This window comes from Pipra filicauda, unplaced genomic scaffold (assembly GCF_003945595.2).
Source record: "Pipra filicauda isolate LSUMZ 115617 unplaced genomic scaffold, ASM394559v2 scaffold5_size6683894_pilon, whole genome shotgun sequence".
NCBI classification, from domain to species: domain Eukaryota; kingdom Metazoa; phylum Chordata; class Aves; order Passeriformes; family Pipridae; genus Pipra; species Pipra filicauda.
Window position 1 is genome coordinate 5831174 of NW_024104754.1, and position 15601 is coordinate 5846774.

At 39.4% G+C, this 15601-nt stretch overlaps 1 protein-coding gene across 2 annotated transcripts in view; it reads left to right on the forward strand.

The window, feature by feature from the left end:
- Positions 1–13051, forward strand: part of ITPRID2 (ITPR interacting domain containing 2) — a 42052-nt gene extending 29001 nt beyond the window's left edge. For both annotated transcript variants that reach the window (XM_039387970.1, XM_027731458.2), the window contains exons 13-19: positions 1406–1486; positions 1874–2001; positions 3051–3201; positions 4419–4484; positions 5142–5555; positions 11272–11396; positions 11796–13051. In XM_039387970.1, the coding sequence (XP_039243904.1) occupies positions 1406–1486; positions 1874–2001; positions 3051–3201; positions 4419–4484; positions 5142–5555; positions 11272–11382 (951 nt within the window). In that variant the 3' untranslated portion in view covers positions 11383–11396; positions 11796–13051. The remainder of the gene's footprint in view (positions 1–1405; positions 1487–1873; positions 2002–3050; positions 3202–4418; positions 4485–5141; positions 5556–11271; positions 11397–11795) is intronic.
- Positions 13052–15601: the final 2550 nt, after the last annotated feature.

Genomic DNA, 15601 nt, shown 5'->3' on the forward strand with positions numbered 1-15601 from the left:
CTGTTTCTCAGAGCAAATTTGGTACTGTGACCAGCTCTGCAGCAGGAAGCTGTGACCAACTGCATTTTAAGTCAGCCATTGCTCAAGGTAGTGGATGGTGTGCCTGGGAGGAAGTATTTCCAGAATTTAACCTTCTTTGTAGAATTTCCTCATGTATACCAATTGCAGCCTTGATTTGTGTAAGGTTACAGTGTGCTACAGTACTTTTATGACATATACTATGGTAACTAAACATACTGAAGAAGAAACCTCTGTATTAAACCAGAAATCATGCTAAAGATAGTTGAGTTTAAAAATAGAAAAAAAAAATCACTAGAGGGGACAGTAACATCTCCTAGACCACTTCCTCCAGCATATTTTGTCTAGACTAGTTCCATTTTGGGGGCTCGACCCTTCTCATTGCAGAGGTTTGTATGAAAATGTATTCCTTGTTTTTTCCTACAGCAGAGATCAAATTTGGCACACAGCATACTTGGTGGCTAAATAAAAAGTTGAGATGTTTCAAACATGATTATGATTTTAGGAAGGAGTAAAGAGGAGTAGATAAATTCCTGATAGAACAGGGAACAAGAGAAAGCTGGCTGAGGAAAAACAAACCCACCCCCTTGATGTGATCATGTTTGAGCACAACTTCTGTGGATGAATGGACGTGCTTCAAATTTTCCATGGCATATCAATAGTCTTTTGAATTCTTTCAAAATTATATTGGACAAGCTGTCTTTTTCATGTTTGAAAAGGTAAATGTTTTTGCTATTTCCACTGTTCTTTGTTGTGCCCTGTCTCTACATGTAATAACTCCTGAGTTTTATCTGTTTACTCCATATGTTGTTGCAACATGCAAATAGAAATTCTTCAACAATCTTGTTTTAGTGAGAGATCATTAGCAAGCAGGGCTCTTTGGATGTAGGCAGTGGAGTGAGACTAACAACCAAAATGAACAAAAACCCCCCAAACTAAGAACTGAGGAAAATCCCACAACAAATATGACTGTAATCATGATTTCAAAATAGGACACAGTTTAATTTGCTCAGTTCTGGTTTTGAAGTTGTTCTTTTTATCATTAGCTAAGACAGTTTAGACTACTGAGTTTTCAGGCATAAAATACTTTGTGCAGAAAAACTTAGTTTTTGTTTCTACTCACTGTGTCAGACAGGATTAATTTGGTTTTTCAACCACAGCAGACTTGCATTGCAGAGCTTTGGTGCACATGCATTACTTAAGAGGTTGTGCTGCCATTTTTTAATGTTTCCTATTCCTGCCACAGTATTTACATAGAAGAAATTTCAATGCCAGAAGGGGTGTGTTTTAACAGTGGCTGCTTTTGAAGTGTCTGCACATTTGAGAGGATGAGTTCATAAACGAGATGGCTGACTCTCCCATTTCAAATCGTTTGTTTCTTCCCTAGTACCCAGTGATGAGGGGTCAGGATCTTTCAGCTCCCACTGGTTACACTACTCAGAGATCATCTATTCTACCTCTCTATGAAGTAAGTGAGCCTATGTAGTGGTACTGAGTAAAAACTGAATATGAAGAAACATCCTAAACGTATCACATATTGTGCTAACTTTGGGCAGTTCCTTGTCTTTTCTCTCAAGAGATAATAGAAGGCTTCATCCTGAAAATAATGTTAAAACGGAATTAATTTAAAGACATAGAAACCCCTTCACGTGTTTGCTTGTATGATGCAGCTGAAAATGTTGTTTTCTTGAGAAATTGTGAATGCACAACAGGCAGCTTCCATCGTATGCTGAAGTTGCTGAGGTGCTGTTAACTCAAAGGGCTCATCTGGGAAAATGTTGTTACAGGATCCAAACTTATTTTAATTTTTCCCATGTAATTAATTTTTGTATTTCCCCCCTCTCTCCCTCCCAAGAATACTTTCCAGGAGCTACAAGTGGTGAGGAGAAATCTAAACTTATTCAGAACCCAAATGATGGATTTGGAATTGACTATGTTGCGTCAACAGACCACAGTTTATCAGCACATGACAGAAGAGGAAAGGTAAAATGATCTTTAAAGAAAAAAAAAGAGAAAATATGTTGATGTATCAGGAAGTATGTCGCTGCCCCTGAAATCAGAGCAAGAAATCTATTAGTTTCAATTTGAACAATATTAAAGCTGAGTTTTTGCCAAACCTTGTTTACTCTATTTCTTCATTCTAGAGTTTTTTACTCTTTGTTTCTTCTAACCTCTGTTTCTGTTAATTGATGATTTTTTTTTCCTTCATCCTTTCTCCAAAGTGATTCTACAGCTGCAGATTTTAAGGACTTTTATGACAGGGTACTTGAACAAAGGATATTGCGGCAGAAAAAGTCTTAAAGATTTTTATCTTAGATCTCTCCCCCCACCCATCTTTGTAGGTGTAAATAAGAATGAACACTGTAGCAGTCAAATACTTTTCCAACTTTCAGTGGCTACTCAGCAGGCTACAGATGGCATTCATATTCTAACTTCATGTGTTTGTGCTCACCATAAGTTGCAGTATGAGGTGGAATAATTTTTTAAACTGCTTTTATATATTTAGTTTAGTTGAATCAGCTCTTGACGTATCATTTTAAAAGTAAACATGTTTGAAATCAGTTAGATTGTCCTTAGACAATGACTTCCTGGCCAAAATGTAGCTGCAACTGCTAGGGAATCTGTAACAACACAGGAGAAGTAAGCCGTGATTACTGAATTGCTCTGTGGTTGTTGTTCTTATCAGTTTTAAATTGAGTTTGATTAGATATATGTATAAATGCTGATTTCTTTGGCTTGCACATATTTAAACATTTAAAGCTAAAATTTTTGGAGAATATTCTGTGATACACTGTGTTGTTTTGTTTTCTCCTTGAAAACATATATTTTCTATAAGTGGAGAAAGACTTCTGTTCCATTTAGACGTTCAGCTAATTTCGCTACGAAAATTTTCCATGAGTTTTCTGTGTTCCACTTTGAGTTCTCCTGTATGAAGTCCTTTACTCATGGGACTGTTCTGCTCAGTTGTCCCTTTGCAGTGTGCAGCTGAGTGCAATGAATACTTTGTTCTTTTTGTGATGGTCTTGGTGCAGATATGAAGCTGATCAGCTACAGGGCCTGAGAAAGTCTGTCCGCATGGAGCTACAGGAGTTAGAGATGCAGTTAGAAGAACGCCTGCTTGCTTTGGAAGACCAGCTGAGAAGTCTGCACATGTCTTCACCTTACAGACCTCAGACACACATAGTAAGTATTATTTTTACAACAACATTATGTGTTTTCACAGTGTAATGTTCATCATAGAGTCATGGAATAGTTTGGACTGGGAAGGACCTTTAAAGGTCATCTAACCCAACCCTCCTGCAATGAGCAGGGACAAATAATAACTCATAACTATTAAAACTCTGACAGTGGGATGATATCTGGGGAATCTGATGAGGCTGTGTGTATTATCAGGGGTCATATTTTCTTATTTTCAGTCTGCATTTCATCTTGGGGAAAAAGGTGTGTGACTTTCTTGGTGATAATAAGTATCAACACATACTTTCTGAGGTTTTAGGTCTAAGAGGCAGACCTCTTCCATCAGTGGTTTCTTCTTTTTCCTTGTCATGGCCTTGAATTCTCAGTTTTGGTAGGTAGTGCTCATGTCTACAATAACTGGGGGATGGTGATAGTCTTTCTGGCATTTCTCTACACTGATTTTCTTGTGAAATGAGAACAGAGAGATGAGAAATTCACAACATTTCTCTCCCAATAAATGAAGTGTTCTTTCTCTCTACTTCTGTCAATCTATGGCACAAAAAAACCCAGGAAAATCCAGTTGTCATCTTCAGTTTTTTCTTCTATTGCCTTTTGTAGCTCTTTGAGATGAACATATGACTCCCTGTAAAGCAGTGGGAGAAGCTTTGCTCCCACAAACAGTGCCCAGAAGCAGAAGGGGGAATAAAAGAGACGCTTGTGTATGTTTATTGGTGGCATGGCAATGTACTTTCTCCTATTTTTCACTCAACAGAAGACTGTTCCTCTTTTTTCTGCAAGTCTGTCGTCAGCCAAACAAAAGAAGCACAGACAAAAAGTATCATATGTTCTTCCTGGGTTTCATTCCTCTTTCTCAGCCAATCCTCTTCTGTAGAAATAGCACAGGCACAGGACACATCTTCCTCTTCACTATTTTGTCATAGGAAAAAAATTGAAACCCAAGAACAGGAAAATATGGTATTACTGTGATCTCAAGCCAAACTTGCATTCTTTGAACCATATAAATATCTTTTTATTTGTAAATCCTTTTATAGAAGAGGGCCAGCTTTAAAAATTACTGAAACAAACTTTCTCCAACCAGCTTTGCTTCCTGTTTCCAGATTTCTGGTTTTACAGAAAATTGTCTGAGATGCAGCATGTTTATATATTAGCTTCTGACAGCTCTAAACAAATCCTCAGTGCATTAACTTGACTTAATTTTTCAGGGTATGTATGGAAGCAGAAGTGCTGATAATCTGTCATGTCCATCTCCATTGAATGTCATTGAACCAGTAAGTAATTGTTGTGTACTGTATGTTTTACTGAGAAAAAGAACCACAGTTTACTTTAAAAAAGGTTGCAGGAGAATAATTTGACACATAATTTGAGAAATACTTTACTCCCTGGAATAGCTTTGTTGAGAACAACTGCAATTTTCCTTAAGCAAATTTAACTATAGGTGTAAGTAGCTGTAAAGGCTTGTTTGCTTTTAAGAGGAATATGTAGAAGTGAGATGTTGTTTGCATTTAGTTGATACAATGGCTACAAGGTGAATTTTTCTAGGGAAAAATTATCTTTTAGATTTCTGCGCATTTTATGCTACTGAAAACAAGTAGTTCAAAAACTGCAGAAAGAAAAGAACAAACAAACAAAAACACTTACGTGTGTCTCTGTCAATGGCCCTGGCAAGATGTATAAGTATTGCAAAAGTCAGTGGCTTGGGGAACTGCCACAATTTTTATTTATGTTGGCTTTCAAAAAAGCACATTCCTTTTTATTATTCTCTTTGTTACAGTCATAAAGGCAAAGCATGTATTTATTTTATAGCTGTATTTGTTACATGGAAGGAATGAGTAAGTGATTAAATAAATAGCAAGAAAACATAGTTGTGTTTGTATGTGACTTTCTTTGTATGCTTATTCACAACTGTTTCTTTTATGAATCCCTAGGTCTCTGAACTTATTCGAGAGCAGTCATTTCTGAAGTCTGAACTGGGTTTGGGACTGGGAGATCTTGGACTAGAAACTCTCCCAGCAGAGGGTACGGAGTCCGTATTCTCCCATGGAAACTCGGATTCCTCTTCAGTGTGCTCTGGCCACGCAGGTAGAAAAGCTGGTGTTGGATCCTCTGAACTAACAGGAAAGTCTAAGAGTCAAAGCAAGAAGTTGTACCGAGCCTCTGTTGCCTTAACACCAACTCCCCCAGTGAGAGCAGGCACTGGACAGCAGGTGGAAAGCTCTGAGGAGCTTGCAGACCCCAAGCCAGAGGTGGAGCACCAACTTGAAAAAGTCCCTCTCATGCCTTCAGTTGATGAAATCCACAAAACTGTGGAGCAGGAGGAGCTGCAACAAGTCATACGGGAGGTGAGGAAGGAGGGGCTGAGATATAGGATGTTTGAACAGTGTTTACTGAAACCTAAAGACAGGCTGGCTGTAACTCCTGTCCATTGGCATATTCTCTTCCCTCTCAAGCCACGCCTCTGTACTGTTACTGCACTGTGTCTGAAGGCTCAGAATTTGTCACTGGGTGTTCAAGTCACAGTTATATTCATGTGCAAAGCAGCAGATGTTTTATTCAGTGATAGTGATTAGCACATAAATTAATAGCTAGTTGCTACTATAAGTCCAGGTGGCAAAGAACTTGTCATCTCAACTACTTGATTAAGTAAGCGAGCAGTAGTATTTCAGATTGCCAAGAAAAAATTTCTGTCATATTTTCTTGCTAAAATGCCAAGTTGGAGTTAATTCGAATGGTGAAATAATGTTTCTGAAACAACGCTGCAGTAAATGGTAAACATACTTTCCCAGTCCCTCTACCCCAACCTCTAAGGACTGTAGAATATAAGTAAAGCAAGCTGAAGGCAGATGAGAAGTTATTTCAGACTTTAAGACTGATGTTGGACCAATCCTATTGGACTACTTTTATTGGCAGTCAATGAAAGTGGAGAGTGCTTGGTTATTTTTCCTGTAGGCCAGGTTAAAAAACAGGACTAAAACTGTGTGTTTTGTTTGTTAGTGGCATGATCTGCTTTCTGGCAAGTAAAATAAATGGGAAAAGGAAGCCAAAGAAACTACTTGTTCTGAAAGGAAGTGCCTGTGAAAAAGTGGAGTGAACTCTGCTGTGAATACAGAAATGGGAATTTAGCCTTTAGCCGAGGGTCATTGGACCCTTAGCCTTTAGCTTGTCCCTTAAAGGTTTTGCATGGCTCTGCCATAAACCACTTAAAAGACAGGCAAGGTGTCGCACCTAGAAATGTAGAACAGGCCAGTCTGTAACACCGTGGTACCTTCCAGATCTGCCTTTCTTGAGGCTGTAATTGGAACCAACTTTGCCTTAGTTTTGTCTTTAAAACATGAGATGCAGGCCACTCATCTCATGATAAAACAAGAGCTGTAGTCCCAGGGGAATCTTTTTCCACATCTTCACCCCTCTTCTCTTAGTGCAGAAAGAGGCAGTGTACTAGACCATAAGGTAGCCTTTTACTCATCATCTGATGACAAGAGTCTGCTGGGTCTGTCTCTGCAAAGTAGAGATGTTTTCTTGGCTGACTAACTGTGGGCTTTGCTATGTGTAGGCACTTTACAGTGAGATTGTGAAGCAGTAAAGCATTATCAAGGAGTGTTCTGAATAGCTCAAAGCATGCAAAGATATTTACTTTGTTTACCTTTGATCAACTCCATAAATAACCAGAGCTGGGAGTGCAAACAATAATGCATAGCCACAAGTATTAACCATCTGGGGTTAAGAGGGTGAAGACTGGCAGTGAGGTGAAATGGAGACCAGCTTTCAGTAAGTAGCCTTATCATGCTGAGTAGTGAGTGCTTCATCCCATCAATAGCCCCATTAGAGTCAGTGGGATGAGTTATGGAAAGTGGCATTATCCTGTGGAAGGAAGGGTACTGCAGTCAGCTCACAGTGAGGTACCACCAGACCTGTACTTGGTATTAGGATCTGAACACCTGGCCATCACTGATCTTTACAGTGGACTTTGTGATGCTGCAATGTTCATCTCTACTTTGAAAGTCAAGGGAAGAATGAGACAGTGGCAAACATTCAGATGTCTTGATCTCCATAATCCTCCTGCTACCATCTTCTCTAAAGTAGCTAGGGTTGGAAGGAGTCTTGAGAAAGGCCTTGTTTTGGAGATACCATAAAATAGTCCCAGACATCCCAAATTCTCTCTCTTTCTGGTTCATTCTTTTTTTAAGTCTTTTTGAAGAGATTCCTTGCCTAATGCTCAGGGACTTTCACGTGAGATATTTATTACACCTTGCACTTTGCTGCTGATTCTGTGGTGAAGCCAGAATGGGGCATTTGTATGTATATGTATACAGGCTGTGTATCAGGGAAGGGTGTCACGGTGGAGAGTTGCTAAAGGAGAAACTGAGATAGGAAGGAGAACTGGAATTCCAATATCCTGCAAAAGCCAGCAGAGACAATAAAGAGAGCTGGAGCCAAAGGACGGAGTTATTTCAGTCAATATTTTCTCTAAGGTTAGCCTGTGTGAAAGTTCCTCTTTAGCTTCATTAATTGATGGCAAATAAAGTTACGTACTCTTTACACAGAGATTGTTATTTGGGTTGTGTGGCACTGAGGACATTGTAATGCTGCAAGAATCCACACTGAACTGAGAGGCTACTATTCAAAGATGAGTAGTCAGCAAATAACTGAACTTGAGTCACTTCGTAAATGTTTGAGCACACAGAGAGATTGTCCTTCAGTTTAACTTCATTGGCAGTGGTTTCATATCAACTCAAGATTCTCAGGATAAGTCTTGCAGGTCAAAGTGGAGATGCAGTGGCTCAAAGCACCTGGTATATTTTGCAGACCCAGAACATGCTTTTAAACATTGGTCAGGAAAACCTTTTGTATTTCATAAGAGCTAAAACAGAGCATAAATTGAAATATGCCTTGCTTAAGTAGCCCTGTTGTTAGCAAAGGAATTCCAGTTTCATTGTCAAAAGAATGAAATCTGGTAGGATGCATTCCTGATGTATGTACTCACAAATATTAAACCCTTGCTTGTTCCTCCCATTCTCTGTAGCTGCATGACCTTGTGTTGGGGAAAGAAAAGTGAGGCAGTGGGTGTGATATGCCTGGGTGGGCTGTAATGCGTGTGAGCTTTGACCTGTAACTATTTGCTGGCATTAAAAAATCCCATGCTGTTAACTTCTAGCATTAATGGACTAACTCCTACAGGAAAACATCCAACAACATGAAATGATAAAATGCCAAATAGTAGCTCTCTTGTTTTGATGAAAATACAGCTTAACCTCCACTGGAGTCTCACATGAAGTACTTATTGCTTTACTTGTAGGTCACAGTGTCACTAGGAGTGCCACCAGGCCCTCTCATTGTCCTCTTCTCCAGTTTAAAAAATGTGGAAGTTTAAAAAGCTTTCTGTTTAAGAGCAATGGAAGTTTTGATTTTGCCAATGGTTCTCTATTGTAAATGACAATGAAGTTACATTATAAAGAAATGTATGATTTTCCTGTCAACATCTGTTTTAAGAGGCTGTAATGAGTCTTTATGAGAGAGAGATGGTCTGATAGAGAATCTTCCTTTCCATTTTCCATTCAAATCCGTGTTAGCTCAACATTGATCAAAAATATATGTCGGTTGTTCATACTTCCTGTGTGCAAGTGTTGGTTTCCTCATCTTACTATCTTGAGCATAAAAACTCACTAGCTGCTGCCACGAAGAAGTGGCACAGGAAGAAAATAGAGTAGAAAATAATACTTTTAATTATAGGAAATGTACCTCAAGATCAGAAGCAGGAGGACTGTGAAAAGCCTCGTTCCCGTTTGTCATTAGTAGATGAAGAACACCAATCTCCAGAATTGACACAGTGGCACATTTCACTCACAATCAGTTCTTTATTAAGCAGGAACATATTACAGTAATGGTAACTCTTTACTTGGGAGAAAGATCACTGGTTTACTGTTGTAAAACTATCTATGAATGTGGTACTATGTCATCATTGCAATATTGAATATTAGTGTTGTACCAATGTAGTATATGTACCATAAATGAGTGGTTCTCTCCTCTTTCAAATGATCATTTTTCATTCAGCCGCTAAAAATAACTGATTCATTGACTGCTTTTCTGTCTTTCATGCAGAGGAAGCCTTGGCAGCAGGCTGTGTCTTCTGCAGAGCAAATAGAATGTGCACCTTGCCCTAAATGATTTTTAAGGGAAAAGACAAATATTGGCCGTTGGTCATGACACACGCGTGGTACTGAGTCACTGCAGGAATCAGTGCTGTGCTCATCACACAGGAATGACCTTGCTGAGGCTGGAGAGGGGGGGAGGAAGCAGTGGCAGTGAAAAGAAGCAGTGGAGGGTGGCCTAGTTACCATCCAGACAGGAAGGTGAGAAGCAGAGGGCTCAAATGGCACCAAGGTCAAGCCAGAAGTTGTTGGAAGAGCTGAGAATAGAACAGGAGCTGCTTTGTTTCCAGTCTCTTGTCACAAGACTGTCTGTCATACTAGACCATTTATTTGCTAATTTGGGAAGCTTTTATCAGTTTTCTTTGGAAAGTGAGGTTTATTTTTGTCTATCTGTTGAGAGAAGGGCACAGAATGACTGTTTTGTAGCACACTCACAGAACCACCCCATGTGATACTGAAGAAGAAAAATGGAGAGAACACAGGGGCTCACTTATGACTGTGGCCTGCTGGACAGTTGGGGTGCCTTGTGCAGGTTTTCCTGTGCCTGCATTTCTAAATACCAAAGCCTTTACTATGCTGACAGTGGTTCTAAAACTTTGTACATCTATGTGTATGTATCAGCATAGACATCCTCTGGACTTTCAGCTGACAGTAAAACAGGTCCTATTACACACTGACTTCTCTTTTGTCTGTTCATCAGCAAACAACCCAACTGCAAACCTGTTTCCCAGTAATATTATAGTCTCTGAATTTCTGCTTGATGCAAAGTAGTAATGAAATGAGGAACTTTGCCACTAATGGTTTAGGAATTGAACTGCCTGCCAAAGAGAACAAGGGATAAACAACCTGTTGCTAATGCTGCTGCCACCCTTCTGACGTTTGCTTAATCCTTTTGACGCACCAGGAAAAGGGGAGACTTACAAGAAAAAGAAAAGTCTGTTGCTTAACTGAGCTGATGAGTGCTTCTGTGTGTGACTCTGGGCCAGGCTCTGGCTCTTACCCCACTGCACCCTCTCACAGTCGTTGTTCTCCCCAGCCCTTGGAACTGCATCTGATTTGTCCCTCCTGAAGACCATCCAAAAAAAATAGTTGGTACCACAGATTTCTTGTACTTGCAAGAAGCCCATAGTATTTTTGTTTGTCATGCCCTGCTCTTTTCCAGCATAATATGCTCTTGTAGAACTATGTTTTGCCTCCTTTTCTCCTTTGTTTCCTTTACTGTAACCATCAGCGCTCCGCTCTTCCTTTGTTCTAGCCTCAGCCACTGTCAGTTGCTAGAAACTCTTAGGTGTGTTTTATATAAAACTTAAAGGAAAAATGCTTTGTCACAATCCCGTGAAAAATAGCCTTTGCTTGCATAGATCACATCCCAGTGGTCAACTGATGATGTAAGCAACTCTTGAAGTTCTCCGTTTGTCTTTCCTGTTGTAAGTATGTGATTAGGATTCATCTCCTTTTGAATTACATGAAAACAACAGCTGATGTTATACTCCATTTGTGAGGTAGATCAGTCCTGCCTTCCTTTTCAAGAGAATAACAACTTGTCAAGAAGCAGTGCATTTGGAGTGCTTTTGATCCTGAAATGCTATTTTCAGAACTTTGCATAGTTGAAATGTATTTTTTCTTGGCATAAAACCAGTTATCCTAAGTGTAAAACATAAATATATTTACCATATGGAAAAATAGAACTAGTTTGGTTTTCATTTATATGATTGGCAAGAACTTCAAAATTACTTAGTTGTTTTTCCATTCTTCTAATGTTTTTCCATTTGCATTTTTTGAAAGTTGGCTTTTTGGTGGCGTATGCTTTCATATGTTGATAGTGTCAAACACATCTGCAATATCATTTAGTTTTATCCATTGGTTATATAACTTAACTGACCTTAAAACTTCGGCTAATCCCTTTCAGATCAAGGAATCTATTGTTGGTGAAATAAGACGAGAAATAGTAAGTGGATTGTTAGCAGCTGTATCACCCCAAGGCAGATCTGCAACTGCAAAACAAGATACACAGCCATGAAACTGGTACTACAGGTAATCTTTGGGCATCTGCAAGAACCAGATTTTATTTTTTTATCGTATAAAATATCACTGTTAACTTAAACCTTCCTTTGTTTGCATTTTGCCCTTGAAACACAAGGGATCAAAATTGAAGTTCATTAAATAAAAGAGAATACTGATAATCCTGGATAGCTTTGGAAAATCAGCTGGTTTATAGTTGGCCCATTCTACTGTCAGCTTTTATATAGTAGTCCTTGATTTTTAGTTTCAGTATGCTCTGTGATGACTTCGAATATGAATGCATCATGCAAGAGGATTTCTGTAGTTCGCCTGCTTTAGATATTAATATTATAAAAATACATACTTAAACATAACAAGCGGACTTCCAAAAATCTAATTTAGATCTTCATCTTGCCTTTTTTTTTCTGTAAGGTTGGATATAGTCGGAAATGCTGTGGGATTCTGCTTTGGGCAGCACACGCTGGTGAAAGTGTCAAGTTGTTTTTGCTTCAGGAGGTGTTAAAGCTGCTGAGATAGGCTACTGTGTTCGATGTTTGGTTCTGTGGTGTGTACCTTTCCTTGAGTTCATCTGTAAAGACTTAGACACTTTAACTAGTTCATTACTTTCCTTAAAGCATCAACAAAATTGTGGCGCTCTGAAAGGTTTTTTATTTATTTGTATGTCCCTGTTGTAAATTTTTATGTAGCTAATTTCTTTGTCTAATGATGCATCATGAAACTTGAAGATTTCCAGACATAACCAATTTATAGATAACACGTACGCATTCAGCCTAGCTTTTAAAAAAAAAAAAAAAGAAATAGAAAAAAACTCCTACAACCCTCCTCCCCAAACACTGACCTCTATGAGGTATTTATTGTGCAATAACTGATCCACTTTAAGAGCTTGAAATAACCAATAATGGTTTCCACTGCTGTTACTTAGTGCCACTTCAGAGGAAGGAAACAATCCTGTCATAAAAATTGCTGTTAATTCTTGGGGCGGTTACTATTAGCAGAGTGGTAGAATGACATGAGGTTACTTAAAACTACTTAAAGTTCTGACACTGAAAGCCTTATCTCTGTGTAAAAGATAACTTTTAACTGATTTTGTTTGCTTCCTTACTGTTTACTCATCCCTCTATAGGAAAGTGCCTTACTTAAGCACTGTGTTGTTTTTTTTGGTGTTGACTACTTGCAGTCATACCAAGAGAAGTTCTCTTTTGCTTCATATTAACCAAAATGCAATAAAAGTACTGATCTTCTGAAAGCAATTAGGATTTGCAACTTGGAATGGATGAATGACCTTGCTTATATTATGGGGAAAATGGAAAAAATCTCTTTTCCTTCTCCATCCCTCACTGACTATATTTTCAGTTAGCCTGGTGAATATGCGTTTGTTCCAATGGAGCAAATTGGAAGTCATTGGAGTTTTTATGTGGTCAAATAGACATTTAGTGGATATGTAATATCCTTTTTGGCTGTGCTTGAAATCTCTTCACTCCTTTGCCATTTCCATCCACTAAAACTCTTTACACTATGTCAAGGTCTTAAATCAAAAATAGTTTCAAATATTACAATATTATATGAAAAAGTTTATAAAATTTTAAATTGTGTTAGGAAGACACACAAGGGCTGATTTCTTAAAAAAGGTGTATATTAAACCAATAAAATATTTATTTTGCCTATAATCTGTGTCAGTGTTTTTCATTGTGCATGGTTTACTCTTAGGCAAAATAAGTAACATAGATTTGATCAAACAGTACATAGACTGGAGAACAGCAGGAAAGCTCAGGACTTGGGTTTCCAAAAGCTTTCAGATGTTCAAGGGACCCTTCATGCATAGGAAATGTGAGATATAAATTTGAGAGCAATGTTAGCAGTTAAAACCACACTCTTAAAGTCATTGCCCTCTGTTGTGGCTCCAAGAATTTGGTTAGTCTTGACCTCTCCTCAGAGCTTGTCCCTGTGAGTAGAGCTAGAACTCTCCTGAATACCTTATTCTGCATGCTTAAAAATTGAAATATAAACCCTGACAGCACTTACACATGGCAATCTGTATATGAGGCAGTAAGCTGCAGTAGATACCTGCTTTACCTGGCAGCTTGAATGAGTACACAGTTCCATTCCAGAATGCCGCAGGATATCAGCCAGCCAGACCCAAGTGCCTGCAACCTTCCTTTGCTAATGCACAAACCCGAAACCTGCTCAAATACTTGCATCAGCAGGTGCTCCCCTTGTCCCCTAGCTAGATAATTAGCACACTCAACCACCAACGTAGGTCCTGTGCCCATGTGCTACTCAGAGCGGCTTTCCAAGAAAGGTGGCAACTGTGGCACTCACGGAGTGATGAAGGAAAGCATTTCAAGACCTAGTGGCAGTCGAGCAGAGGTTGCCAGCAGCATCCTTTGACACTTTCTCCCACAGCATACTCCTGAAAAAGCTGGCAGGCCATGGCTTGGACAGGGGGACTCTGTGCTGGGTTAGGAACTGGCTGGAGGGCCGGGCCCAGAGAGTGGTGGTGAACGGGGCTGCATCCAGTTGGTGGCCGGTCACTGGTGGTGTCCCCCAGGGATCAGTGTTGGGCCCGGTTCTGTTTAATATCTTTATCGATGATTTAGATGAGGGAGTTGAGTCCACCATCAACAAATTTACAGATGGTCTAGTAACCACGGTGGTAGTGGATCAAGGATTGGACTTGATGATCTCAGATCTCAGCCTTCCAACCTGGCTGATTCTATGATCCTCCATGGAGGTGGCAGCCTGACTTCCTGCTGCTCTGCCAAGAAAAGTCACTTATAGATAACATCCCAGAGTATCTGGGGCACTTCAGCTCATAGCAAGTAAGAGCATTTGATCTCAGCTGTGCAAAGCTGAGATATCTCAGCTGGATATGTTTAACATATCCAGAGAAATTTAAAATAGTGCCAAATTTTCATCCAGGCAGATTTCTGAGGTTTGGGCATAATTTAACATAAAGGCATTTCAAAATTACATTTCTAAAAACTGTACTAAAACTAATAAATATAAAAGCATCTATTTTTCCATAATCTGGGTAACAGATTTTTGCCATTCCTAAAAACACTTCCAGCTAATATTTTCTGAGTGACATTTATGTAGATATAGGAATATCTATAAAGTTCTGTTAAAAAAAAATAATTTTAGTGCATTTCTGTCATAGAGGTTAAGATGAGCTGGTATCAACCTCTACTGACAATTCAGCTTGTGCCTTAGGAACAGCCATCATTACTATTGGACACACATCTAACCTGGGTGGCTTATCCTTTAGTAATGTCAATCCAACTGTAATGGTTTTCTGAGCAAGGAGAGTTTTTCTTTTGTTTAATGATTCAAACTCCTGGAACCTTCCTTGCAAATTAATCTTGTCCTTTTTTTCTGCCAGCCTGGAATTTGATGTGAATTCTATGCAGATTAAAACACCTTTATTAGTGGCTGATAAATATTGGTCAGTCAAATTTGCTGTGAATAAAGCCGGCAGTAATTCCAGAGATATTTTGGATGTTTTTCTAAAACTCACTATGATAGTGATCTTTGTTATTGCTAGTTGGCTGTAGGAATAACAGGAGAACCCACCTAATCAACATGTGGCTTAAAGATAGGTGGCATTGGTGGAATTATGGCTTTTATAATCGCGAGGTGGCTTATATGGCACCAGACCTGCTGGAGACAGATGGGGTTCACCTGTAAGGAGAGAAAGGATTCTAGCCCATGAGTTGGCAGGGCTGATTTGAGAGGTTTAACTAGGTCTGAAAAGGGAGGGGGATAAACCAGGCTCCCTAGAGATTAGCCTAGGGCTGGCATGCCAGTGTTGGGGGTCAAATCGATAACCCAGCTGAAATGCCTCTACACTAATGCACACAGTGTTGGTAACAGACAACAGGAGCTGGAAGCTACTGTGCAGCAGGAAAGCTGTGACTTAGTCACCATCACGAAAACATGGTGACGACTGGAGTGCTGAAGTGGACAGATAAAAGCTCTTCAGAAGGGACAGGCAAGGAAGGAGGGGCAGCAGAGTGGCTCTGTTCATCAGGGAGTGTTTAGACTGTAGAGAGCTCACGCTTAGTGATGATAAGGTTAAGTGCCTACAGGTACGAATCAGAGAAAGCTAACAAGGCAGACATCCTGGTGGGAGTCTTATAGAGCACCCAACCAGGATAAGGAGGCAGATGAATTATTCTATAAGCAGCCGGCTGATGTTTCATGATTAGTGGCCTTTGTTC